General features: G+C 61.7%; 1 protein-coding gene across 4 annotated transcripts in view; it reads left to right on the top strand.

Moving 5' to 3' along the window:
- Nucleotides 1-26,090, top strand: part of TNS3 (tensin 3) — a 161,788-nt gene that overhangs the window by 59,915 nt on the left and 75,783 nt on the right. For all 4 annotated transcript variants that reach the window (XM_080819043.1, XM_080819040.1, XM_080819041.1 and 1 more), the window contains 8 exons: nucleotides 3,389-3,453; nucleotides 5,734-5,817; nucleotides 11,783-11,895; nucleotides 12,200-12,260; nucleotides 12,857-12,932; nucleotides 22,725-22,854; nucleotides 23,137-23,202; nucleotides 24,041-24,145. In XM_080819043.1, the coding sequence (XP_080675169.1) occupies nucleotides 3,389-3,453; nucleotides 5,734-5,817; nucleotides 11,783-11,895; nucleotides 12,200-12,260; nucleotides 12,857-12,932; nucleotides 22,725-22,854; nucleotides 23,137-23,202; nucleotides 24,041-24,145 (700 nt within the window). The remainder of the gene's footprint in view (nucleotides 1-3,388; nucleotides 3,454-5,733; nucleotides 5,818-11,782; nucleotides 11,896-12,199; nucleotides 12,261-12,856; nucleotides 12,933-22,724; nucleotides 22,855-23,136; nucleotides 23,203-24,040; nucleotides 24,146-26,090) is intronic.

The raw sequence follows: 26,090 nt of genomic DNA, 5'->3' as shown, positions 1-26,090 counted from the left end.
TGTTAGGATGCTGTCTGACTCCTGCTTATACTCGGTCCACCTGAGCCTGGGGGAAGGATGCCATTAGCTGCGAACACGTGGTGCTACCCAGCTGGCCGCTTGAGGGGGACGGGACTTGGTTGCCCCGGCAGTGTGGCTGGAGCCGGCCGCACCTGACCTCCGACCTCCCGGGAGCTCTCCTCTTCCTCCTCTGCCTTCTTGCTGCCGTCCTGTGCTTCCCGGTCCTCGGGTCTGATGGGTGGAGAGCGAGGCTGGACGGAACGCCGGCGTCCTGAGTGGGGAAGCCCAGGGGCTGGGTGCTCCGTGAGGACGGTGGTTTCCGCAGACCCACCGTGCGCTGGTGCAGCGTGGGGGGGCCACCTTGGGGAAGGACAGTGCTCCCAGAAGGAAGGGGCCCCTCCTCACTTTGTCCGTTACACACCGTGTCCCAGGGACTCTCTCCACTTCTCCAATGTGTTCTATTTTCTTCTTGAAATGTCTTTTTCAGATCTTCTCACATTAAAAAGCTGCAGGAAAACCCATCGCCTTGGATTTAGTTTAGTGGGTGAGACCCTTCCCCTCGAGCTGTGCTGGGCTGTCTGCGCCTCTGTCCCCCAGGGGTTCTGAGAGCCGCTTGCGTGAGGGCTGCAGGACGGCGGCGGGCCTTGGTCGCGGTGTGCAGCGGGCCCCTTGGCTCCCAGCAGAGCCCGGCAGGTGCCCACGAACGAGCGTGGCGTTTCCTTCTCTCCTCTCCCTGCTTCTGCTCACACCCGACTTGCTTACTTTCTCCAGCAAACAGCCAGGCTCCCCATTCGTTTGCTTATGAAATTACGTTCACTGGAGCCTTCCAGGGTGGCTTTATACTAAGGATCTTCTCTCTGGATTTATGTTTTGGTGCAAACTTCAAAAGCAGCTAGGCTTTCTCTTTGATTCTTAAACCAGTTCTTGTCAGTTAAAGCCAACTGCTTTCCATCAGGCCTGGCCTGGTGCTTCTGGGGATGCTCCCCCCGGAGCTCAGTGCACAAGGCTTTCTGAGCAGCAGTCCCCAGCAGGGACCGGAGCAGTCTGGTGGACCTGGCTCAGGTCCTGCTTTCCCTGGCCGCTGCCACCTGGGCCCCCGGAAGGTTCTTCAGTGCTGGACCCCGGGAGGCTCCTCTTAACGACTTGTCCCATTTTGGTCATCAACTTCACTTTTTAATGAAGTCGGTTATAGTGTCGCTTACAGTGTCTGTGTCACAGGTGACAGACTCACTGCAGAGAGATCTCCGAACCATGTGTGGTCCTACCCAATGCTTGGCTCCCTAGACAAGCCTTTTTTTTTTTTTTTTTTAAATTAAAGATTGTATTTGTTTATTTGAGAGAGAGAGCGTGCATGTGCACAAGGAGGAGGGGGAAGCAGGCTCCCTGCTGAGTGGGGAGCCTGATGCAGGACTTGATCCCAGGACCCCGGGATCCTGACCTGAGCCGAAGGCAGACACTTACCCGACGGAGCCCCCCAGGCGCCCCGGGATAAGTCTTGTTAGCGGGAGTTACTGGGAACATATCAGGAGTTCTTGGAAACTACTTGCTCCCTTTTTGCTTCGTTCTGGGGACATGCAAGCCCTTTCCGAGATGTTCTAGAAAACGTGCCACGAGTGAGGAGTCCTCACTCAACGTGAACTTCCAGTGTCGGCATTAACAGAAGTTCATCTAGTTCGTGGAGGGGTGAGATCAGGATCATTTGTGCAAACCCGTGAGCTCTGCAGAAGGTGTGCTTCCTTCCATGCGCGCCAGGAACGGGAGCGGAGGTGGTCCCCGGCCGCAGGGAGGCAGACCCTGGCCCAGCACGGGGACGGCCCTGCCCTCCGGTCCGCTGCACAGAGCGCGTATGTGTGGCTTTGCACTGGACCCCCTCGCCTCCACCTGCCCACGGGCGACTGGCTGAGCAGACATAGCCTGTGTGGGTCTTCCGGAAGGTGTGGTCCCCTGTGCCGCAGCGGTGCCGTCCACGGTCCTGACGTCCTGCTGGAGTTCAGCCTCTCAGGGTCACCACAGACACAGGGACTGCCTGGGTGTGACAGCCTCGTGGCCCCACGCATGCCCGGCATGGTCGGGGAGACGTTTCCTCATAGCGGACTAGTAGCCGCACGGGAAGGAACGGGCTGTGTGTCCGTGCGCCCCATGTGCACACCATGGAGAGGCGTGTGCTCTGGTGGAGGTCACGGCCTGGATTTGCTCCGCTGTTTTTTTTTTTGTTTTTGTTTTTGTTTTTTTAATTTATTTGACAAAGATCACAAGTGGGAAGAGAGGCAGGCAGAGAGAGAGGAGGAAGCACGCTCCCTGCTGAGCAGAGAGCCCAATGCGGGGTCAATCCCAGGACCCTGAGATCATCACCTGAGCCGAAGGCCGAGGCTTTAACCCACTGGGCCACCCAGGCGCCCCTGCTTCGCTGTTTCTTTTCCAGGACAGACGTGGGGACGCGCACGCCCATGGCCGGGCCATTAACTCCTCGTGAAAAACCCAGACTGCAAATATTTTGGGCTCTGGGGGCTGCAGGGTCTTGTAAGTGCTTGCCCGTGCCGTTGCCTGTGGATCTGGCCCCGAGGCGCCTGGGCAGACAGGTGTGGCATGTTCCCGTCACACACATGGTCATGGTTGGGCTTTCCGTGTTTGCCGTGTGGCAAGGAGGGGTATTTTGACTCTTGATTTTTCTTCAGTTGTCCTAAAACACGACACGGCCTTGCTCACAGGTTGCTGGACGTGGGGTGGGCAGAAGTGGCTTGTGCACTGGGGTTTGCCGACCATCGATCTGGGTCATGGCAGAATGTTCCAGAAGGTGGCAGTCCGTGGCCCTGGACGCGGGTGGCCTGTCATGGCCGTGGTGCTTCCGCACACCCTCTCCCATGGGTCCCGTGGTTCCCGTGGCCTGCGGTGCTGGTGGCTTCCCCGTCCAGCTTGTACATGTCTGTGGTCACGGGCTGAGCCCCGCATGTTGGGGCCGTGGTCCCCGTGGAACTGGGCAGGGCCAGGCTGGTGGTGGCAGGTGGCAGTTGTGATGCCCTCTGGGCCCTCTGCGCGGCGTGCACAGCTCTCAGACCCCTCAGCCTGTGGGGTGGGCGTTAGGCCCCGTCACCTGTAGTGAAGTCACGCTAAGTGCTTCCTCCCTGCATGTTCTCGTGGCCCCGGTGGGACCTGATTAGCTGGGTGGCCGCCTCTCTATAGACCTGCCCTCGAGGGGCCCACGGATGCCCCAGGTGTGCCTGCTGCCTGCTGGGCTCAGTGCTGCTGTTCCCCGGCACGGGGACCCGAGGAAGCTGGCCGTGGCTCCCCCGACAACACGAGTTCTTTGTCGTCCCGCGCGGACCGAGCGAGCCTTCTGCCGCTGCCGCAGGAGTCGAGAGAACCCGAGTCCCTCTTCTGTCTCCCGCAGGGTGGAAAGGGACGCATCGGCGTGGTCATATCCTCCTACATGCACTTCACCAACGTGTCGGCCAGGTACGCGGGGCGTCTGTGTGGCCGGGGGCATCGGGAGGTCTGGGATGGGGTGGGGTTTCGGCCGGGAGCTGCCCCAGCTGTGGGTGCGCCCTGTGTCTGCCTCGCACTGGCGTCTTCCGTGGCGGCGTCGGAAGCGCAGTGAGCGTGCCGTCCTTCTCTGACACACCGCAGGGGTGGACGTGACCGTACCAAAGGCAAGGCCCACGCGGTCTCACTGGGCACCTCGTGCCCTGTGAAGCTGAGTGGCCTCATGAGCCCTGGGTCTCTGGGAAGTACTTTGCGGGTTGGGCTTTTCTCCCTCCATCCCCCCTGAGTGACCTGGGGGCCGCTGTCACGCTCGCACCGTACAGAGGACAGACCCGAGGCTCAGGCCTGCTCTTGGTCTCCCGGCCCGTGAGTGGGACGCCTGTTCCCATCGGGCCCCCAGGATAGGTGGAGCAGCTGTAGGGAACCTGCTCACGGGAGGCTGGGCCGGCAGGGGCAGCGAGGCCGGGGCAGCCTGCAGGTGCTGGGGCGGCGCAGGGTCTCCCGGACGCAGGGTGCCCCCAGAGGCATGCGCCCTGAGCTCGCCTCTCACTCACACTGAAATCCGGTCCAGAAACATCGTCCTTTGTGGGTGCGCGTTCACCCCGTCGTCTCAGTGGCCGCCCTGGGAGGCAGGGCCGCTCCGTTCCGAGGACGTGCGCGGGGCCGTTCACATTAGCCGGGAGATCCTGTCCTTTCCAGCAGCGAGGAGTGGAGTCTGACTTCCCAAGTGTTTTTTCTGAACACAGACGGCGGAGCTGGGGCTGGCCCGGGAGGAAACCCGAGCCCCCGTGAAACCCAGAGCCCTTCTGGGTGATAATGAGGGTTTGTGTGTGTGCCAGAGCCCGAGGTGGCTGCTCCCGCCGAGTCCCCCTGCGGAGCCCAGACGGGCCTACCGAGATCGCATCCTGGCCGATCTGCTCGGGTCGCCCTCACGTTTCGGCCACGGCAGCGCCCCTCGGCCCTGTTCTTCTCAATCACTGCACTTTCCCGGATGTGCCGCCCGACCGGCCGCGTGGAGGGGGCCCAGCCCCCAAGCATGGAGGCGGCGTTAGGTCATTAGGCACGGGGCTGGTGTGTGCCCATCGAGGCAGCGTCTCCTGATTCCCTGCTCCAAGCCCGCCGTGGCGACCAGCCTCTCACACGTTTGTGTGTCCTTGATCGGTGGCATTCCCAGAAGCCGTCAGGGGGAGCTCGCATCTCTAAGACCTCTGTCGTGAGCCATGCTTGGGATGGCCTCCGAGAGGAGAAACCGAGAAGGAGGAGGAAGTTTCTTGGGTCGGCACCCTGGAGACGGGTGATCGGGGTGACCATCAGCGGGAATATTAATGCTGACGGTGACGTTATTCCTGAACGAACATACACACACACACACACACACACACACTCACACTCACTCACTCACACACACACGAGCCAGAAATACATTGTCAGCATTTAGTGAGACCTGTGAGCTCCGGGAAGAGGAACGCTTGCAAGTGAGGCTGTGTGGAAGCACCCTTTTCAGCTTAAAACATGCACCCTCGATAATGGTGAGGGCTCGGTGCTGCAGGGGAGGGGACCTTCTCTCTAGGACAGCCTTCCCCCTCCCCCGCCCCCCCCCAGCGCAGCCCAGGACAAGTGCACGCAGTGGATCCCCGTGTTCCGCAGGGCCGCGTGCGTGCACTCTGTGCGGGGAGAACCCAGCTCCCATCAGGTTGTCTGGGAAGCTCTGGGCTCGAGCAAGACTCGGTTGCTGTGACCTCTCACGTCCGTGTCCCACGATGTGGGACAAGCCGTCAGATCACCCAGACCGTGAACGCCCAGGTGTGGGGTTTCCCGAGGGTCCTGTTGAGCACACTCTGCTCGTGGGTGGTCACCGCTGTGTGACAACCCCCCCCCCCAGGCTTGCTGAGGGTCGTGACTCCCTGTGGGTCCCGAGCTGGCCCGCGGGGCTTGCTGGTGGTCACTAAGGGCAGTGTTAACAGGTGTGCCCCAAACCCTGGGGATCCCGACACTCACGCACAGTCCTCTGCTCCTTCCCTGCTGTCGTGGGGCCGGCGTGGCAATGGGGCAGTTTGGGATGCCAGTCCCGTGCCCGCCTGGGGGAAGGGGCCTGGGGGGTGGCTGTCCTGGGAGCTGTGCCACCTGGAGAGAGGGAGCCGCTGTGCTGGACGGTGGTCCAGACCTGCAAGACCGTGGCCCTGCCCCCGTCACCCGGCTGCCCGCAGCGTCCACGGTTAATGCTGCGTTGATGCTCTGTCTTCACTTCCTCAGCGCTGACCAGGCCCTCGACAGGTTTGCAATGAAGAAGTTCTACGACGATAAAGTTTCAGCCCTAATGCAGCCTTCCCAGAAGCGGTACGTATGCGTCCCCGAGCCGGAGCCAACCGTTCGGTGAGATCTGAGTTTCAGAAAGTGGAGACGGAAGGGGCCTCTCCCCCGGCCAGCCCGGCGGGTGCCCAGTGGCAAAGAAGGGCCACTGCGCGTGTGGGTGGCCGGGGAGTCCCGGCTGGCTCTGGGAGGTGGACACAGGACCCCCCCACCACGTGTTCCACGTTCCACGCTGGGGCCTCCACGCTCAGGGCGGCTGTGGACTCACGCCGCGGTGTCGGGACTGGGCTCTGTCTGCGGGACCGGGGTTCGGCGAACTGTGTCTCTAACCTGCTGGCGAGTGGCTGGTCGGGGCCCCACCGGCCACGTGGTCTCTGTCTGTCACCACGAGAGTGAACGTGGCCTCACGGCCGGTGTGCGGTTACCGACGCCTGTGCTAGGCTGTCCGCCCCGAGGCCCAGGGCCCTTTCCTCACGTTGGCCCCCCGGCCCGCCCACCACTCCCTCTCCGGAGCTGGGCTCGGCCCCTGGGAGATGCTCTGTCCCGGTGGCGGAGAGCCCTGGGGGAGCAGACTTCCTCCTGCCCCGCACCCCCAGGTGAGTCCACGCCACCGTCGGGGCCCAGCTGAGGAAGTCACCGCACTGTTACTTGAAAGCGAACAGCGGGGAATTGGCCAAGAATTGCCAAGACGGTTGCCAGGTGCTTTCCCGTGGCTCAGCCCTACATCTGCTCCCCCAGGTGCCGGCGGGCGCGGCTGGCACACGGGAGATGGAGGGTTCCACGCCCCGAGGGCCGGTCACGGGCCTGTTGGTCAGGAGCTGGGCCTCGATACTTCCATCTGGGAAAGGGGTTTCCAGGCCTCCACAGGCACCTCCTCCTTTTGTCCTGGGAGTCCCCAGTGTCCAGGACTGTTTGCAGTCAGACCCGCCTCCTCCCCCTCCTCCTCCCCATCCCCCTCCTCCTTCCTCCCTTTGCCCATCCCGCAAACCCTGCCTCTGTCAACCACCGCTCTGTCCTCTGTATCTGTGAGCTTTTGAGCTTGTTTTGTTGGTTCATTTGTTTTGTTTTTGGGGATTCCACACGTAAGTGTCTTTTCCTGTCTCATTTATCTTGAGACGCATAGTGCCTCGCAGGCCATCCAAGCTGTTGCAAACGGCAGGATTTCATCCTTTCTTTGTAGCTGACTCGTGGTCTGTGCCGTCTCTACCCCACACCTTCACCCGTCCATCCGTGGACGGACGCGTGCGTTGCCCCCGTAGCTGGGTTACTGTCCGCGTGGCTGTAGTGGACCCGGGGTGCAGCTGTCTTTTCCAGGGAGTGGTTCTGTTTCACCAGGTAGATAACCCAGCCATGGGGCTACTGGGCCGTACGGCATTCCTGCGTTAAGCTTTTTGAGGACCCTCCCTACTGTTTTCCATGGTGGCTGCGCCCGTGGGCACTCCCACCAACAGGGCACGAGGGGTCCAAATTCTCCACATCCTCGCCAGCACCCGTTGTCTCCTGTGTGGACGATAGCCGTCCTGGCAGGTGTGAGGCCGTATCTCACCGTGTGTGGATGTGTGTTTCCCTGATGGTGAGTGACGCTGTGCGCTTCTTCACGTGTCTGTTGGGCGTCTGCAGGTCTGTTTCTGAAAAATGTCTATTGAGATCTTCTGCCCTTTTTTAAAGATTTTTTTTTTTTTTTTAAGATTTTATTTATTTATTTGACAGACAGAGATCACAAGTAGGCAGAGAGCAGGCAGAGAGAGAGGAAGGGAAGCAGTCTCCCCGCTGAGCAGAGAGCCCGATGTGGGGCTCGATCCCAAGACCCTGGGATCATGACCCGAGCCGAAGGCAGAGGCTTTAACCCACTGAGCCACCCAGGCGCCCCTCTTCTGCCCTTTTTTAAAAAAAAGGTTTACTTATTTATTTTAGGAGGGGCGGAGGGAGAGAATCTCGAGCAGATTCCCTGTTGAGCGGGGAGCCCCAGGCTGGGGGAGGTGGGGGTGGGGGCTCCGTCCCATGACCCTGAGATCAGCACCTGAGCTGAAATCAAGAATCGGACCCTTAACCCGCTGAGCCACCCGGGTACCCGAGTTCCATACAAATTTTAAGGTTTTCTTTCTGTCTTTGTGGAAAATGCCATAGGAATTTTGATGGGGATTGCATTGAATCTAGAGACTGAGGTTAACGGTGTAATTCTTCCCTTCCATGAGCATTGAACGTTTCCCCGTTTCTTTGTGTCTTGTTCCGTTTTTGTTCTGTTTTTTTCCATCAACGTCTTATAGTTTCCAGCACGCCCGTCTTTCACCTCTTTGGTTAACTTTATCCTTAGGTTATTTTCAGTCTTGTTGATGCTTTCGTCAGGGGCTGGTTTCTGCATTTCTTGTTGGGGTCATGCGTCATTTTCCCATAGTAAGGCGACAGAAGGATATGTATTAACTTTATATTCTGAATTTACTAATTTCATTTATTAGTTCTAATGGTTTTTGAGGGGAATCGTTAGGCTTTTCTGCTATGATATCACATCATTTGCAAACTGGGACAATTTGAAATCTTTCTTTCTGATTTCGTACCTTTTATTTCTTTTTCTTGTCTGATTGCTATGGCTTGGGACTTCGACACCATGTGAATGAAAGCAGTGAGAGCAGGCCCCCTTGTCTTGTTCCTGATCTCAGGGGGAAAGCTTTCAGCTTCTCACGTGAGTGTGATGCTAGCTGTGGGCTTGCCATGGGCAGCCTTTTTACAAGGAGGGGTGCTCCTTCTACACCCACTGTCTTGTGGCTTTCCATCCTAAACAGAAGTGGTATTTTGCCTAGTGTTTTTTCTGAATCTGTTGAGACCATCATGTGATGTTTGTTCTTCCCAGCCACTCAAAATGCTCAGCACCCAATAGGGAAGAAGTTTGCCTTAGTTTTTTCTTTTTTGCTCTTACAACTTACGGTAGTTTTTAAATAGCAACACGACACTGTGGAACGTGGAAAAATATTTTCTCACCTTAGCAAGCCCACGGCGTTGACGTTCCCCTCCTGTCTGGGTGCTTTGAAAGCCGTAGGATTTATGTTGCATAAAGGTGGTGTGAGTCCTGTTCTGCCTTCCCTCGTGAGTCTCCCTACACCCGGAGATGAGAGGAAGGCCGTCCACCCAGCTCCTGCAGTAGGAGATGCTCACAGACCATTCTTGAGTAGGTAGATGACTGGCTCGGATGTGTCTGGAGGAGCCCAGAACGGCTGCGTCTGTGGGACAGACCCTGTGATGGGGACCCTCCCAGTGGTCCCCGCTGCCCCAAGGGGGCACTGTGCAGCCTCTGTCTCGACTGAGCTCAAGAAACCCATTTCAATGGGGTCTCCTGGGAGAGTGAATTAATTAGCTTGCTGGGGTTTGTGGCCGGGGAGGCTTGGGGCCTCGGCAGCAAGCCCCTCCAAGCCTTATTTAATACCGGGCTGGTGAGCTGACTTTCCCAGGGGTGCAGGGCAGAAGGGGTCCCGAGGAGGCCCCCAGTGGGGTCATTCCCGTGTCCGACCCTGCCTGGTGAAGGGACTGGGCCTGCAGAAACGAGGATCCCAGCTGTGTCTGATGGCTGGACCGTTCCCAGCATAGCTTTATTTGGCTTTTGACATTTTTATAGTCTGGACATGACCCTTCGTGTATCTCAAAGAGCACGTGCATGGGGGACAGGGTAGACAGAGGGGAGCAGGCACCCTTCCTCTCTCCTCAGGGAGCGTGCCCGCTGCAGCCCCCCACCCCAGGCTTCTCATGCTTGGAGGCAGGGCGGCTCTCCCACAGGGCCTCCTGCCACAGCCAGGGATGGGAGCGCTGGGGGGCGCTAGGTAACCGGCGAGCTTGGGTCCCGTCCTATTGCAGGGGCCCAGCCCTCGTCTCCCCACCATCCATGCGGCCCCCACGAGCACCATGGAGGGGAAGATAGGAAGCCTTAAGGAAGGATGTGTCCTTACAGTGACTCCTTGTGCTGACCACGGGACGTGGTCATGCTCGCTCTGATACACGCACGTGTTCAGGGAGATCTGAGCGGTGTCCGGGGCAAGTCGGCGTTTAGGGGAATTCGAGGAAACTCCCAGTCGTGCATTTCTGCTCTCATCCCTGGTGGTAAGGAGTGTGTTGGACATCTGCAGATTTCTATCTGCTTTGGCACAGGGGTGATGCCCGTGTCCCGCCATCTATCCCCGCCCCAACACATGCGGTTCCTGAACCTTCTCGCTAGTTGAGAGGAAGCGTGGAAAACGTCATCGCAGGGAATTGCTTTCCTCCAGAGAGAGAGGAGAGGGTGAGAGGCAGAGGAGCTGTTTGGAACCAGGCCCCTGCACTGGGCGCTGGGGGAGCTCTCCGGTTCCCACCCCCTTTACTGCTGCAGGTGGGCGCGGTTCCTCCCCGTGTGCCCGTTGAACTGGGGGCACAAACCTTCCGTTCTCTCTTGCTGCTCCTGTCTTCACCCGTGAACTGATTCTCTTTCCTTTGGTGCCGACGGGTGCTTCGCGGTGGCCACGAGCAGACGTCCTGGTCACCTGTCCGTGTCCCGCCTCCCCTAACTCGGCCGTGTGTTTGGACAAGGCATTTGGGCGTGTGCTGACTGCTTTTGCGAACAGCGGGACGAGACCGCCCCAGTGGGAAATCCATGAACGTTCACCGTGTGGTTTACTGTGAAACGTCTCCTTTCTCCTCCCTGATGTGCACACTGGGGTGGAACCGGGGTGCAGAGAGGGGAGACGTGGGCTCTGTGCGCCCAGGGTCCCTAGCACGTGGCGATGCTCCTGCGAGCCTGGCCAGATGCGGACTGAGCAGCGCGCAGGCACGTGGCGGTCCGGCTGCCGGCGGCTTGGCTCTGTGTTGGGGACTTGCTGGTCGTCAGCCAGCTGCCTGTAGGCCCCGGAGACTGTTAAGGGCGGGCAATGTGCTGCCTGGGGCTGCTGCCCCAACCCTGCCAGGGTCAGGGTCCTGGGCTGGGGGTGAGCAGGCCCCTGGCTGTGCACGCAGAGCCAAGGGCCCCATGCTGAGCTCGGGCTTGTCGACAGGAAGCACTAGCCGTGGGCGTGATTGTCACAGCTGGAGGGAGGGGACAGGGTGCTGTCGATTGTCACAGCTGGAGGGAGGGGACAGGGTGCTGTCGATTGTCACAGCTGGAGGGAGGGGACAGGGTGCTGTCGATTGTCACAGCTGGAGGGAGGGGACAGGGTGCTGTCGATTGTCACAGCTGGAGGGAGGGGACAGGGTGCTGTCGATTTTCACAGCTGGAGGGAGGGGACAGGGTGCTGTCGATTGTCACAGCTGGAGGGAGGGGACAGGGTGCTGTCTCCATTCTGTCCACACGCTTCACAAAAATAAGCACACGGAGGACCTTTGTCATATGTCCTTCTCTTAGCAGTGATGCTGTCAGGAGAGGGCTGGGTCAGTTCTTTAATGAACTCTCTGGTCACAGGCCAGGCGTGCTGGTTATAAGCCTCAAGGTGACCTTTTCCTCATCCCAAAATCCACGTCTGCTTGGCGATAGGCCCTTCCAGGGCCAGGAGCGGCACAGAGCCCGGCCGGGGTCTCCCCGTGGGGTGGGAGGTGAGGGGAGAGTGGCCCTGCCGCAGGTCTTCTCCTTCACTCTCCCGCCTTCCCCTGTGGGTAGGGGGGACCATGATGGCCCCGTGGCCTTGACCCTGTGTGGCTCTGGGGGCACTGGGATGGCCCTGTGGCCTGGGCCCGCATGGCTCTGGGTTGGCGGCATAGGTGCTGCTTGTGGTGTCGGTGCCGACCCAGCATGGGAGCTGTGGTTCTGCATTGGGTGCCCAGCCACGTGGGGGGGTGTCCAGGGATCCTCTCAGGGTCACGTGCCCGGGCTGTGCTCTCCAGGGTCGGACTTGGAGGTCGAGCCCTGTCTGGGTGTGGACAGCGGGGCTGGGTCCCCTCCCAGCGCCCCGGGACAGCAGGCTCGGTCTCCCTGCGCGCGTGGCCCTGCGTGGGCGCAGAGCCGTGGGGGCCCCCGTGGGAGCCCTGAGCCGCTCTGTTGCAGGTACGTGCAGTTCCTCAGCGGGCTCCTGTCGGGGACGGTGAAAATGAATGCCTCGCCGCTCTTCCTGCATTTTGTCATCCTGCACGGCACTCCCAACTTCGACGCGGGCGGAGGTGAGTGTCTACACACAGCGTCTCGAGATGTGTGGCCTGTCCCGGACCCTGCGCTTCCCCGGTCTGCCTTCCCTCCCTGCCCCATGCAGGCGTCCTGGTCACTGTGTGCAGGAGCCCTTGGCCAGGAGGACCTCTCCCAGGGAGCCCCGCTGTCCCCTACTCTGTGGTCTGACTCCAACTCTGTTCCCCCAAAGCGCGGACACAGCACAGGGGCCACCTTGCCCCAGGTCGCCTCTGTCTTGCTGTTTGTCAAAATCCCGTCTGTCTGTCTGTGCTGCGTCTCACGGACAGCTCTCTCTTGCAGCGTGCCGGCCCTTCCTGAAGCTCTACCAGGCCATGCAGCCCGTGTACACGTCCGGGATCTAGTAAGTGCTGTGCTCACGGGAAACGCACCTCCCCGAGCCGCCCATCCCATGGGAAGGGGTCGGGGTGTCGAGGGGGGAGTGCCCGGGGGCTGGAGGGTGCACCTTGGCTCCAGGAAGGGGTGTGGACACGGAGCCTGGAGGGTGAGGAGGCTCGCACTCCAGAGTCCTGTGACAGAGTTCGCTCTGGGGAGCCTTCTCTCCCCTGCGTGCTTTCAGCAACGGGCAGGTGCCCTCACACTTTGTCTGAGTTTCTGGGCTTACCTGGTTTGCCTTCTTGTTTGCTCACTGTACGTGTTTTGTGGACGTTAATAGAACGTGAGTGAGAAGTAGGTCGGACCGAGCTGCTGTCATGGTTGGGACTCGTGGCCACCCGCACGTGGGGGTCACCTGGGCTCTCGTGCGCTCAGCTTGTTACCGACACGCACAGTCCACACACCAGCCAGACCCCCGGGAGGGGCATCCCAGGGCCACGTGGGATATTCTGTGTCCTCTCTGAGTTTGAGTGGCGAGGTCACTTTTCTCAAAAGGGTTTTTTTCTGTTAAATCATGAAATTTGAATCATGAAATCATTGTTTACCTTCTTGTGTGTCCCAAAGCAACGTGGGCCCGGAAACCCAAAGCAGCATCTACATCGCCATCGAGCCCGCCCAGCTGCTGAAAGGCGACATCATGGTGAGTGCACGCGCCGGTCCCTCATCCTTGGTGAAGCCGGTGGGAAGCATGGCCAATGCCCTTGATCTGAAGGCCTTTGGCTTATTTTCTGGGCAAAGATGTTTTACTAGAAGGGGCAGAAGGGATCGAGAGGGCCGCTCGCTATGTGCTCTCTGAGCTGCGAGTCCTATCTTGGCCCCTCTGCATCCGAGGGTCCCCGTCCCCCGACCACACGTGCGATCTCGCGTGTCCTTAGAGGTCCCGGTATGAAATCCCGCCAGCGTATCGCGGCTTGGCGAAGGACCTCCACGGAGAGCCCTCCGGGTAATCCCAGACCTGGGGCGCGCTGCTGCTTGGATGAGATGACGTGTTACGTGCTTGTCACTTCTCTGTCTTGGATATAGAGGAAATCGTTCGTCTAAACTAATTTTGGAGGAACTTGGCACAGGGAAACCGTGGGGCTGCTGTGCCTCCTTCCCACACGCACAGAAGTGATTCCCCGTGGTGTCTGCAGAGCCTTGGGGGGGGGGGCTGTGACAAGAGAGTAGATGAAGATTCTTACTCATTTCCCCTAAATGTTTGGATTTCAACGTCCCCCCTCAGTGGCTGGCCTGTCCCGAGTGCTCACCAAAGTCAGGTCAGCGGGGTCGGGGAGGTTGGTGTCCCTAGGGAAGACGTCACACCGCTGTGTTCAGCCCACAGTGCGGGAGCCCGCTGTCCCCGCGGGACGGCTCTGCAGGTGCATTTCACAAACAGCGAGTCGCTCACCCCTGACGACCTCGAGATGAAGACGCCGGTGTCCTCAGGCCACGAGGGGCAGAGCCGATGTGTAGGGTGGCTGGTGCCTTTTCTCAGACCGTTTGCTCACACGTTCTGATGCACTGTCCCCAAGGAGAAAGCTTCTCTTCTAGAATGTTCTGCAGGGCAGCACCCAGCCTCCTCCCTGTGGTCAGGAGACTGAGAGGGAGAGGGGAGGGTATGTCTCTGTGTTCTGCCCGGGTGACCTCTAGGCGTGTCTCCCAGGACTCGATTATTAGACAACGGACTGAGCTGTTATTGGACACCTGCTGTATGCTGGACAGCCTCCTAGGGCTGCACATGGCCATGGCTTTAGTCTGCCACAGCTCCATGCACTGGGTCTAGTATTCCGGGTTTGAAGGAGGCCAAGCGACCCAGAGAGACCACTAGAGGCTAGTGGGGATGCCGATAGGACGTGCGCCCGGGTCCCCATGGCCTGTCTGGTACCTCGGGAGGTGGCCTGTCTAGAATGGGTGTCCCCTGTTGTGGGGACCCCAGGGAGGTGGGCAGAGCCCCAAGATGTGGTAGGTGACTCTCAAGCACGGGGGAGCCTTCCCCACCCCACGACTGTGGGCTACTGGGGCAGTGGGCGTGGCCAGTCAGCGGCCTGGGGCCCTCAGCCCTCCTCCCCCGCCCCCGTCCTCCCTCCTCCTCCTCCCTCCTTCCCGTCCTCCTCCTCCCTTCCCTTTCCCATCCCCTCCCTCCTTCCTTCCGCACCAGGAATTTATTTACGCAACTGTCCTGTTTTGAAAGTTTTGCGCTTTCTGGGTCTCTGTGTGGGGCCCTAGCACAGGAAGGAAGGGAGGGACAGGGTGACATCTTTGTCCCGAAGGAGCTGGTGGGGGCAGCGGACCTGCTGTGGGCGAGGGATCCCAGGATGGGCCATGCTGGGTGAGGCGGGCAGGCGGGGAACTTCCGAGGGGTGCTCAGTGGTCCTGGGGGCGATTCGTTGTCCTGGGAGGTCGAAGCCAGTTGGTGCCGGCTCGGTTGCCTGTGGTTCTTCTTTGGGAAAACTGGTGATCCTGAAGCCCTTTCCAGGGCCCTGAGGCCACACTGCTTCTAGCCCTGGAGGTTGCCCTGGAGGAGGGCTCGTGTGCGGAGCAGGGGGAGAGGAGGGGCCGGGACCTGGCCTGAAGGTGTGTGTGAGCGGCTGCCTGGGGAGAGTGGCTGTGCTCCCGGGGGCCGGCCCTGAGCCCCACGACTGGGTGCCCACCGGGTCTGCCGCCTGCAGGGTCTGGGTGGCCTCAGAGGTCACTCTGCATCTGTGGACTTGAAGCTAAGTGAGGGCCCCGACGGGGTTAGGGGCGCCGATTGGGTGAGCTGGTGTGGGATGAGGCCATTCGTGAGCGTGAGCGTGGGTGAGGGCTTGGCCTAGAGGCTCCTGTGGCCTCCCCTTGCCCCATAGCCCTGCTTCCCTGCAGGCCTGAGCCCGAGGGCACCTGTGTGTGTGTCTCACCGCTCGGGGTCTGTGGAAACATCAGAAGCAGGTGGCATGGGGGCTTTCGGAGGGGACCCGGTGTGGCCCTCGGGAGCTGGGCGGTTGGGTCCTGGAAGGGAGGCGGTGGGGGGCAGGCAGGAGGCCCTGACACTCGAGCTTGGACTCAGCGCCCTCCTGCTGGGGTCGGGAGCCAGCGCTGGGCATGTGGCGAGCTCGCAGATGCACTGGCCCTCCAGCTGGACGTTGTCTTGTGTGTTTGGGGCGCTGTTGCCCACACTGTGTTCAGACGCAGAGGATGCCTCCGGGCACCCACGGCTGCAGGAAGGGGGCCCATTGCCCGAGTATGAGCCCCACGTGGTTCTCAGGTCTCCCCGGAAACGGATTTGGTCGAGTAGCTAGGAGGGGACTGTGTGTGGCACCTGGTTCTTCCCTGGGCCTCCTTTGCTAGGGCCGGGAGTCCGAAAGCGGGATCTGATGGCCCTTCTCGAGAAATTTCATTCCCATCTTGTACTTAAGGGCCCTCTGAGGTGCACACGGAGGCCTGGGGCCCCTGGGTTGCCGTGGCAAGGAGGCCTGGCCGGACCGGGGGCTGGGACGGTCCAGAGAGGGCTCCGCAGGTGACAGCGAGGCCATCGGAGCTCACGGGGCTTTGAGGCTTTGAGGCTTTGTTCCGCATGGCCCACAGACCACATCATCGGGGGGTCAGTTCCATGGTCCTGGGGAACAGAGGACAAATGGCAGGGAGAACCCTGTGCTAGGGACTAGCGGGGACCAGACCCGGGTGTTAGGAGTCAGGAGGACGGGGGTGGGTCAGGCCAACGCCAGGAGTGCGGGGTCCTGTCTGGGGTCCCTTTCGCCTGTCCGTGCTTCACCTTGGGGCCTGGAGCGTGGATGGAACACAGGGGGAGGGGACCAGAGAGGGGACAGGAGAGGGGACAAGGCTGTACTGGTCCGGGTTCTCCCCCCGTCCGGCCTTTTGGATCTCTCTGGATCTCCTCCTTCCCGTTCTCCTAGCCTCAGGCCACCAGCCAGAGACCCTGTGCTGGCAGACACCTCTGTCTTTGCTGGAGGCTTCTCTTCCCCTGGCCCCTGGCTTGCAGTCTGCCGTGCTCCTGGCCGTCCCTCAGAGCCTGGCGGGCCCCTTGCTTGCAGCTGGCGACGCTGCTGGCCCCTGGCTGAGTGCACCAGCTGCTCCCCGTGCCCCCTGCAGGTCCAAGCTGCCCTTATGTGTGCTTATGTGTGCACCTGCATCCCGGGTCCCCCTTCGTGTCCACCAGCCCAGGCTTCTGGGACCCCCCATCTCCCCCAGACACCCAAGTGTGAATTTGCTGTCTGGGTCACATGTCATCCGTGATGGAGATTCTGTGCCCGGATGTGTGCCGACCCCTGCTGCTGGGCGTAGCCCCCTGCGGCCTCCCAGGTGAGCGGGCGCAGTGGCTTCGGGGCCCTGGGCACTGGAGGCAGAAGCCACGGCGTGTGAGTGGGTGCAGAACAGGACAGCGCCAGTGCTTGGGGCGTCCTGTGGCCGCGGGTCTCGGGGTGAACACTTTGTGGCGCGCAGGGAGCCGCCGTCTGCGGGTTTCTGTGTTCATCGCAGAGCTTGGCAGAGAAGACTCCCCAGCTGGTTTCCTCGGAGCTGCTCGCCTCCGGAACACCAGTGTCATCCTGCACCTTTTTGCGTTCCCCACCCTGGGTATTTTTAGGGTCAGGCGACAGTTTGATGTATGCTTCCTGTGTTTACGATTCATTTCTGTACACGCTGCACTTTCCGCCGTGTTATCAGATGGAAGGAGGACGATATGGGCTGCGGCCAGGAAGGGGTACTTTTCCATCACACGGGGTGACGTGTCCTTGTACCGCTCCCAGAAATGACATCCCAAGGGGTTCAGTCAGGGGAGCAGCAGAGGGAGAAGCAGACTCCCGACTGAGCAGGGAGCCCGACACGGGACTCGATCCCAGAACCCTGAGATCATGACCTGCGCCCAAGTCAGATGCTTCACCGACTGAGCCCCCAGGTGCCTCCGGAGGCCAGGGGCTAAAAAGCACACCTCCACTGACCCCAGTCTGGAGGCTGGACACCCCCAATCCAGGCGGGACAGGGCCGGTCCCCCCGAGGCCTCTCCTGGTCATGCAGACGGCTGTCTCCTCCCCGGGCCTCACGGGGTCGTCCCTCCATGCGTGTCCGTGTTCTGGTCCCTCTTCTTACAGGACCGCAGCCGGAGAGCAGCAGGGCTCATCCTGGTGGCCTCTTTGACCTTGATCACCTCTGGGTGAGAATCCAGTCTCCAGATACAGGCCCGGCCGAGGTCCTGGGGGTCAGGCCCCGAGATTTGAATTTGGGGGGGACATGATCCAGCCCATGGTTCCCGTGTGCAGTAAGCAAACCTGTCCTAGCGAGACGAGCAGCGACATCACGTGCCCCGTGGGGGCTAGGCGACCCAGAGGGCAGTCCAGATGCTCAGGTCATAGTCTGTGGGGCCCACGTTGTGCTGCAGCTCTGAACCCCCGGGGGGTTTGGATCCCCGAAATCCACTTGGGGGTCATCCAGGGAGGAAGATGACGCACAGTTCTGTTCCCCGATGTTGGCAGAACACAGAGCGTGGGCCGCCTCCCCTCCTCCCACGTGGGCTGGCCCCGGCTTTCACGTCAGCATGAGGCGGGAGGAGCACCTGTCCCCCCTCTCCCATGGCCCCCCTCCCATCTCCCTAGGAGCCGGGGGAGAGCCTCGCACTGTGGCTCTGCCCAACCCCCACATGGCCGCGTGGGGTCACCCCACGCACCCCTGTGCAGGGTCAGCCCACGGGCGAGCCTCACCTCCGCGGAACCGTGCTCGGGGAATAGCTTCCTGGGCCGTTGCGCACCCAGGCCCATGCACTCAGGTGTCGTCCTTTCCGCCCGGGAATGTGGCAGTAGCTGTGGTAGCAGTGGCCGCTTGGAAAGGATGCAGAGGAGCAGAGACGATGTTTGTAGGTTTACCATCGACAGCAGCAGAGGGTTCTCTCCAGGTTCTCTGGAAGTGGGGGCGGGGGTCGCTCCCCTGGGTCACATCCTCCTAGAAGGCAGCTCGCCCCGCGTGTGCTCTCCTCCTTGATTTTCTGGGTGCACGCGCAGATAGATTGTCCCCTTTCCTCCCCCGGGATGCGATGTGGAGGCCGGTTCGCAGAGACGACGGGGGCCGCCTTTGCAGGAATCGGGCCGTGTGGGCTCTGAGGGGCCGGGGACCTGCTGGGGAGACCAGGGCTCTGTTTGTCGTCCCCTCGAGGTGGGGGGCCCGTGGGGGTGCTGTTCCCGGTGAGGCCGGGCAGCAGCCACCCGCCGTCTGACCACCAGACACAGCCAGCCTGCCCCCTCGCCCTCGTTCTGCACCCCGGCTCCCCCACCTCCCGGGTCCGCCCCTTCCACGGGGCAGGGCCTCAGGTGCTCAGTAAACATGCTGTCCCCGGGGAGGAGGGCAGAGCCGTGGTGAGCGCGGCCAGGCTGTTACGTAAGCTCGCTCAGGAATGCTGTGGGCGCCCATGCAGCGGGACCTGGCCGGGGTCCAGGGCCTTGACGGGCTCATAAACACTTTCCCGTCCGGCGTGCCCCGTCTTGCTGTCTCCGTAGTGCAAACCCTGTGGCCACTTACATTTTGTCCTCGTTGTTGTGAGGCTCTGGGAGCTCACTCCTGGGGCCCAGCTTCTCCCTGGGGGCCGCTGCAGACACACAGCACCACTGCCGATGCCCTCGTGCGGGAGGCCTTCGGGAAGCCTCCTTCGCTCCCTCTGAGGACTCTGGTCCTCTGGCAGGTGGTTCTTCCAGACGCCCGCGCGCCCGTCCCTGTGCTGCCCTGGGACTTCCCGTGCACACACCCTCTCCCGTCCTGTGCCAGGCCTCTCCCGCACCCGGGCTGGGTCTCGGTGCGTCCTGGGGTCCTAGCTCCGTGGTGGCTGTGTGCTGGTCCACGGCGGGCGCCTGCTGACCTCTCCAGCGAGCTCTCCAGGTCTCGGTCCCCTCAGCGCGCGGTTGCAGCTCGTGCTCCGCGGAGACACCTTCCCCGAGGCCTGTCCCGGCAGCCACAGGCCACCAGCAGCGGGGGTTGGGGGCACGAAGTTTCTTTTGCTACTCCTGTTAGCAGCTGGGCGTTCGGATGACCTGGGGGGAGGGGACAGCTGCGGGTTGACCTCTGACCTGGGCGCAGGTGCCCCCGGGGCTTTGACCCCTCGGTGCCAGGTGCTGTTCTCTTGTCGCTGAGCGTCTGAAACACAAACACCCCGTGCGGCATGAGGGTCAGGCCGGGCTGTTCGCGCAGGCACCGGTGGGTCGGAGCTCGTCTGAGGGGCCATTCCGTCACGCAGGAGGACACCAGCTGTACGCGGCGTGCGCTGCGGGGACCGAGGCCCCGGCGGGCCGTGCTCCCGCGTGCCCATCACTCAGTCCCCTCGGGGGCCTGGGTGGGTTTTTAGGCAACACAAGAAGGCGAGGCGAAGCGGAGGGGTCCGGCTTGTTGCATCAAGACTGAAGGAAGTGGGGTTGGCCGCGGACCTTCGCGTGGGGCTGTTCTTCCTTCCGACGCCCCCTCTCCTGAGGCTTCTGGCCTCTGACAAAATAGCACCTGGTTCTCCTGTGTGTTGACCCAGAGTGAAGGTTTCATCCTCGTCACATAATCGTGGGGTCCCCTGCTCGAGCACCCACTGTGCCCTCCGAGAAGTCCATGTTCCGGCTGAGCACCTTCCCCGAGTGCGAGTTCCCGGCGAGTCGTGGCGTTCATGTGACGCCCGTGTGCCCCGCCATGGCTTCAGGGACAGCCTGACGTGACGGACGTCATTCCCTTCCTGCAGGGGCCAGGCTGCGGCCCTTGGGTCGTTTGAGACGTCACGTTCTAAAACCTGAAGGCGCAGGATTGCTGCGTTCTGGAGACTTGCAGACGCCCGGGGACGAAGGGGACAAAGGGGGCGCTCCAGACCTTGGTCCCTGTAACCTTTACGAAATGCTGTCGGTACTTGAGATCTTAAAGGGGGGATTCGGAGCGCTCTTGTCCAGCAGGCGCTGACTGTTCTTTCTACCCTGTGTGGAGATCTCGGTGCTGGCCTCTGGCTGCCGATGCTAACCAGACCTGCTGGCTTGGGCGGTGTAGGGTTCCTGGCTCTACATGGGGTGTCAGGTACTCCGGGGGGCTCCCAGTGGGCGGGTCGATCCTGTCTCAGGATCGGAGCTGCTGTATGGGCAGTGCTGCCCGGACCTCGTGCGTGGACGCGCCCGTGGTCTGTGTCTTCTGGAGACATCTGGTGTCCGTTCCCGAGGTGGACGGCTGGGCTGGGGCTCGGCAGGTGCCACCCCATCTGTGGGAGGAGGAGCTCATTGTGCAGCACGCAGAGGTGTGTGGGGAGCCTCGGTGTCAGCCAGCATGCGGGGGAGAATCCCACGGACACCCCGTGGGACAGCGTGTGTCCCCGCCGGGCGGCTGCTCTGTGTCGGTGAGCTCGGTCACTCCTCCATTCTGAGCCCTTGTCCAGGGGAATGTCTGCAGACAGCAGAGTCACACTCGGCCTGGGGAGGTGACTGTGTCCCAGCAATCAGCCACGGAAGGTGACCCCCATCCCTGACTCTCCATTGCCCCCAAGTGCGGTGACCTCTGCCACCACCACTTCTTGGGGGGGGGGCTGGGATTGGTGGCTCTGAGCCACAGAGTGTGGGGGCAGCTGTGATGAGTCACGGTGAGCTGCAGAGAGAGCCCCTTGGGTCCCTGTGGAAGGTAGGGCCTGGAGGTGCGGGGGAGGAGGAGCTGTCCCTTGGGAACCAGCTGGAGGAGGAGCCTGTTCACTACGGGCGGGCGGGAGGAAGGCCCCAGAGACCGGACTGTGCTGGTGGGGGCTGGTCTACCCAGCACTCGTGGTGCCCCTGGTTCACCCGGGGTCCTGCGCACAGACCCCAGTGGCCACGCTTGGTGGGACCGCTCCTTCCTGCGGTGTGACAGTGGGGCCGGCCTGGGCTGCCTCCCGCAGGATGGACCTCCCGGTACTGTGGCTTCAAGCTTTGCTTCCCCCGGCATTAGGAAGTTTGGAGAACCAGACCAGTGTGAGCCTGGATCCCCCCTTATCCCCATGTCACCCTCAAGGCAGACTCAGGCCCGTCCTCCTGGAGAGATGGGGGCACCGGAGACCTCCTCCCACCCTGGAGGGGTCTCTTCTGGGGTCAGTGGGGTCAGTGCTGTTGGGAGCCAGCACACTGCAGTTGCCGCGTGTCTCCAGAATTCTTGCCGGCTGCGTGTGCCCGGGGCCGGGGGCCAGAGGCCGGAGTCCGGGGCCCGCGTCCCTAGCAGCCGGCCCGCATGTTTGTCAGCACCGAACGCTCCCCAGACCAGCTGTTCACATTTTTTCGTGTATTTATCAGACCGTTTCCTTGTAGATAGCACAGAGGTAAACAACCCCAGAGGGCGCATTTCCCAGGGGCTCCTGGGGCTTTAGTTTTCCTCCGTGGGAGTGTCTGTCTGGGCGGCCATACAGAGCCTTCCACTGGGGTGTTCTGCACTGCTGGGCTAGACCCAGCGCGAGTGGCTGCTTCTCGTTGACCTTTCTGACGCACCGGACGTTTGAGGCCCATCTCTGGCCTAGAGAAGTCGTCGTCGTGAGCGTAGCTGCCTCTGAGAGCCCCCGCCCCGGCCTCCAGCCTCCCCTCCCTTCTGGGCAGGCACAGTAGAGGGACCCGCTGCCCGTGCTCTGCTTGTCTAAGAACAGAATCCAGCCTGCTTCTGGCCTCGGGCCCCTGCGGACCCTGGAAAGGAGCCCCAGCCCTGCTGTGGCCGGGAGGGGGACAGGGGAGGTTGTTGGCAAGGGTCCTCTCCTGCGAGCCCTCCCCGTAGCCCCCACATCCATTCCCCCCCTAGGCAGGGAAGGCCCCCGTGTTAAGGTGGAAAATGACCCTCAGGGTCCCTGCCTGCCTGCCCTTCCCCAATGGTGCCAAGTGCCCTGGAGGGGTACTTCTAACCTGCTCATCAGCCCATCACCCCCGAGGCCTGAGCCACCCCCAGAGACCCAGTGCACCCCCAGCCCCGGGGCTGCGGTACCGTAGCTTGGGCTCACATCTCCCCCAGGGTGATTCTGGGGGCAGGTCTCAAATGAGCATCCAGGACATGGGATGACCAGGCTCGGGGATTAAATGCTGGGGCCTCACCCCCCCCCCCCGCCCCCCGTCCCCTCCCTCTGTCTCTCCCCACACTTGTGTCCCCCTCGCTCTTTACGTCATCGCCCGTACATAATCATTTGACATCCCACAGTTGGTAATGACCGCCTGCTTCTCGTGTGAAGACAGAGAGGTTTTAAGTTGAAACATAGACAGTTCAGACCAGGGGAACATCCTCTCCATGGGGAGTTCTTAGAGCCCCAAAACAGGGCCGCAGGACTGCATCCGAAGCAGGTTCACGTGTGCTGGTCTGACGACCCAGGCCATGCCCTTCCCAGGTGCAGGTCGCGTGGGAGCACCGAAGCAGGGGGGGAGTTTCGCGGCAGGGCTGGGGTCTCCCAGAGGGGGGCTGGCCGGTACCCATCCGTCCACCCCTCCTGCTCAACAGCTGGCCCTTGGCCTGCCCCTCTCCACCCCAGGTCAAGTGCTACCACAAGAAGTACCGCTCGGCTACCCGCGACGTGATTTTCCGCCTGCAGTTTCACACGGGGGCCGTTCAGAGCTTCGGACTCGTGTTCGGGAAGGAGGATCTGGACAATGCGAGTGAAGGTGGGGCCACGGCTGATGGGGGTGCGGGGTGCGGTGGCCGCGGGTCCTTGGTCATCTCCGTCCCTGTTCAGCCCCACGCCCCGGATGGTGAAGGTGCTCCGCAGCGCGGTACTGGTCTTTCGGAACACTGAGCCCTGGTCCACAGAACATTCCGGAAAAGCGGTGGAACTTCGCCACCTCGGGGGCGTGGGCACCATCCGGGTGGGGTTGGAGGCAGAGCGTTGTCCGTGCTTTTTGGCGACTGCATCTCTGAGCCTGTCGACGTGTGATTTTTTTTCTCAGATGACCGTTTTCCTGATCATGGCAAGATTGAGTTGCTTTTCTCCGCCACTCCCGAGAAGCTTAAAGGTAGGTGGCGTGCTGAGTGCCAGGGCGCGGTGCCCACCCAGTGGGGTGGGGGGTCCCGTGGGGTCTCCGTCCAGTCTCCTGCCTTTGCATGTGTCGGGAGATTGCCGTAGGAGTTTTTTCAAAACAGGCTATGTTTCAGGGGGTGGGGGTGGCTGGGAGACGGCAGGGCCTGGTTGCATCAGCAGGGCCCCAGGAACAGTGAGAGTTTAGCCTGAGGGAGGGCCCAGACCCTCGGTCCCTGGAGGTCTGTCTGTCCGTCTGGGAGATCGTGCTGAATGTTTACTTCTCCCCCGACGAAGAATCGAGTGTTGTTGGAGAGGATTGGAAGTACAGTGGACGGCAGGTGTTTACGTGCAAAGCGGATTCTCCTTTCTTCTAAAAACGCCCTGAAAGTGAGATCTTGTCCCTTTACCATCAGGGCGAATGGCTCTTTGGTACAGCGAGGTCCATATAGGGGAACGTTTTGCTTTCGTTGCTGGGGATAGCAGTCCCCTCCTGGTGAGGTCAGTGTCCTAATTCAGTGAGTGGTCAAGGGCAGGGCTCGTGCGGTCAGAGCCCCACTGGCCTCCCCAGAGTGTCGGCAGGTGGGCGCGTGCGTCTGCGAGCCCGGAGTGGCCAGAGCACCCGCGTCCCTCTGCTCCCTGCCCAGCTGGCTCTGGTCTCGACCAGTTTGTCGAGAGCAGTGCACAATGCTGTGAATGCCACCGGACCCGTGGGGGCAGGTGTGGGGGTCTCGGCGCTGGCTGCCGGCACTCACGCCTGGGATGCTCGTGCCTCGTCATCCGGGCCCGTGTGCCACCGTGTGCCTGGCCTGTGACCAGCACCTCCTCCCACGCAGGGTGTGAACACTTGCGCAATGACCACGGAGTGATCGTGGACTTCAACACCGCAGACCCTCTGATCCGCTGGGACTCCTACGAGAGCCTGAGTGCGGGGGGAGAAGGTATGTCTGGCTGCCGCCGCCTGGGGCCAGGGAGGGACGGAGAAGGCGGCCTGCTTACCGTCTGCTCACCGTCTGCTCACCGTCTGCTCGGGGTCTGCAAGCATTCCAGAAACCCTGACTTCTTTTGGGGTCCAGAGCCCCCCTCTCCAGTGCTGTGGTTTGGGGGAACCTGTAAAAAGCAGACTTGGAGATTTTGGGTGGCACAGTGGGCGTAGCCTTGCTAGGCCGTGGCCGGGCTGCTGTCCTGCACCCGGGAGCTCCCTCGGCGGAAATGTACGGGCTCCTGGAACCGCCTCACCTGTCCCGTTCACCCTCGGGACGGACACGTTGGGCCCTGGGTGCCGTCACGACGGGGGAGAGGCTCTGCCGGGCTCCCCCACAGAAGCGACCTCACACAGGTCCAAGGAAGGATGGGGGCCTTTTCCCCGGCCAGCAGGAATAGTCACCCCTCCCCCCCGTGGTGGGGCCTGATTTGGGAGAGAAAACCGCCATGATCCTTGTCGAACTGGTTTCCTCTCGATGTACACTAGCCAGAAGCAGGTGTTGCGGAGAGACCTCCCCCTGACCCTGACGTCGTGGGCCACTGGCCTGCAGGGTCTCTGGGGAGGGACATTGGGTGTGCATGTGGCCGAGCAGTTCCTGTCTTCATGGGGTGCAGTCACGCCTCTCCTCCTGGGTCCAGGGTCCTGGCGGGCGGTGGGGGGCTGGCTGCTGTCTCCGTAGCACGTGGGGTGTGCCCGAGCAGAGAGCCGTGGGGGACACACAGTGTGGACGTCACGTACCCCATCATGTTTCTTCCTTACAAGAGCCAGTAACCATGACACAGACAGAGGGAGCGGTTCCCCAGAGACCAGCCGGGGGAGGGGGGGGCCGTCAGTGTTCGCAGGTGCAGCTGGCCCAGGGTAATGGGTCAGAGATCACGCAGGGCAGCCTGGGGGAGCTAGGACTCCTGTCCCAGCCCGCTGACCCCAAAGCTCCTCCGGGCAAGTTTTGTTCCACCACGGTCACCCCGGCCCTCGCTGGTGCTTGGGCCACGGGAGGCCTCAGAAAACAGAGTCTCGGTCGGGCAGTGTGAGCTGAGAGGGGTTCGTTAGGGCTGATGTCAGCGTCTCCTGCGCTGGGCTGGCTGGGCTGGGGCGCTGCTTCCTGGGACTGGCCGGGCAGCCCCAGGCATGTAGGGGACGGGGACCATCAGGGAGAGCTGGCCCAGCGCTGCCTCCTGTCCCTGCTGTGCTCCTCTCCACCCACTGTCCATTTTGTTCCTTACTAACCCATGCCTCGCTGGACTGGGCTTGCGAGCGTGCCTCCCGCAGACCCAGCCTGCCCCAGGGTGCTGGGACTCAGGGATCGGCTTCTCGTGGGAGCAGTGGGTGGTGGCCCGCGGAGTCCTGTTGGGAGGGCCACCGGGAGCAGTGGCGGCGGGGGGGCACTGTCCGCTTTGTGGGGCCGCCTTCCCCCCACTCTCCATGACCCTGACTTAGCAAACACTGGCCTTTGCTCCTGGGGCGGGTCGGGGAGTATGCGGGTGGGTCTTGTGAACCTCATGTCGCCACATTTTCGTAAGCCCGTCAGCAGGCGACTTCATCACGCCTACGGCTCCGTCCGGACACACTGGACCTGATCTGTCCCGTGGACCCCGTGAGCCGCCTCGGCCGGCAGCACGGAACTCAGGCGGGAACCAAGTGTCCCTGATGCAAATATGTCCCCCGTAAAGCACACTGTGACCCTCTCCTGCTTAGGACACTGGACAGCTCTCGAGGCCTACTTTGGGGGGTCATTTGAAACAGCAAAAATACCAACAAAAATTATGGAAATGCAGAAACTGACGTGCAGTAGACTGGAGGGTGTGGGAACTGGGAACATGCGCGTGGCACAGCTCCGAATCGGGGGCCCTCTGCATGCCTCAGTGAGCGGTGGTGAGAATGCCACGAGCTGATCTGGGGTT

The sequence above is a fragment of the Martes martes genome (assembly GCF_963455335.1).
Source record: "Martes martes genome assembly, chromosome: 11".
Lineage (NCBI taxonomy): Eukaryota > Metazoa > Chordata > Mammalia > Carnivora > Mustelidae > Martes > Martes martes.
The sequence above is the reverse complement of the archived record's forward strand: the minus strand, read 5'-3'. Positions and strand labels throughout refer to the sequence as shown.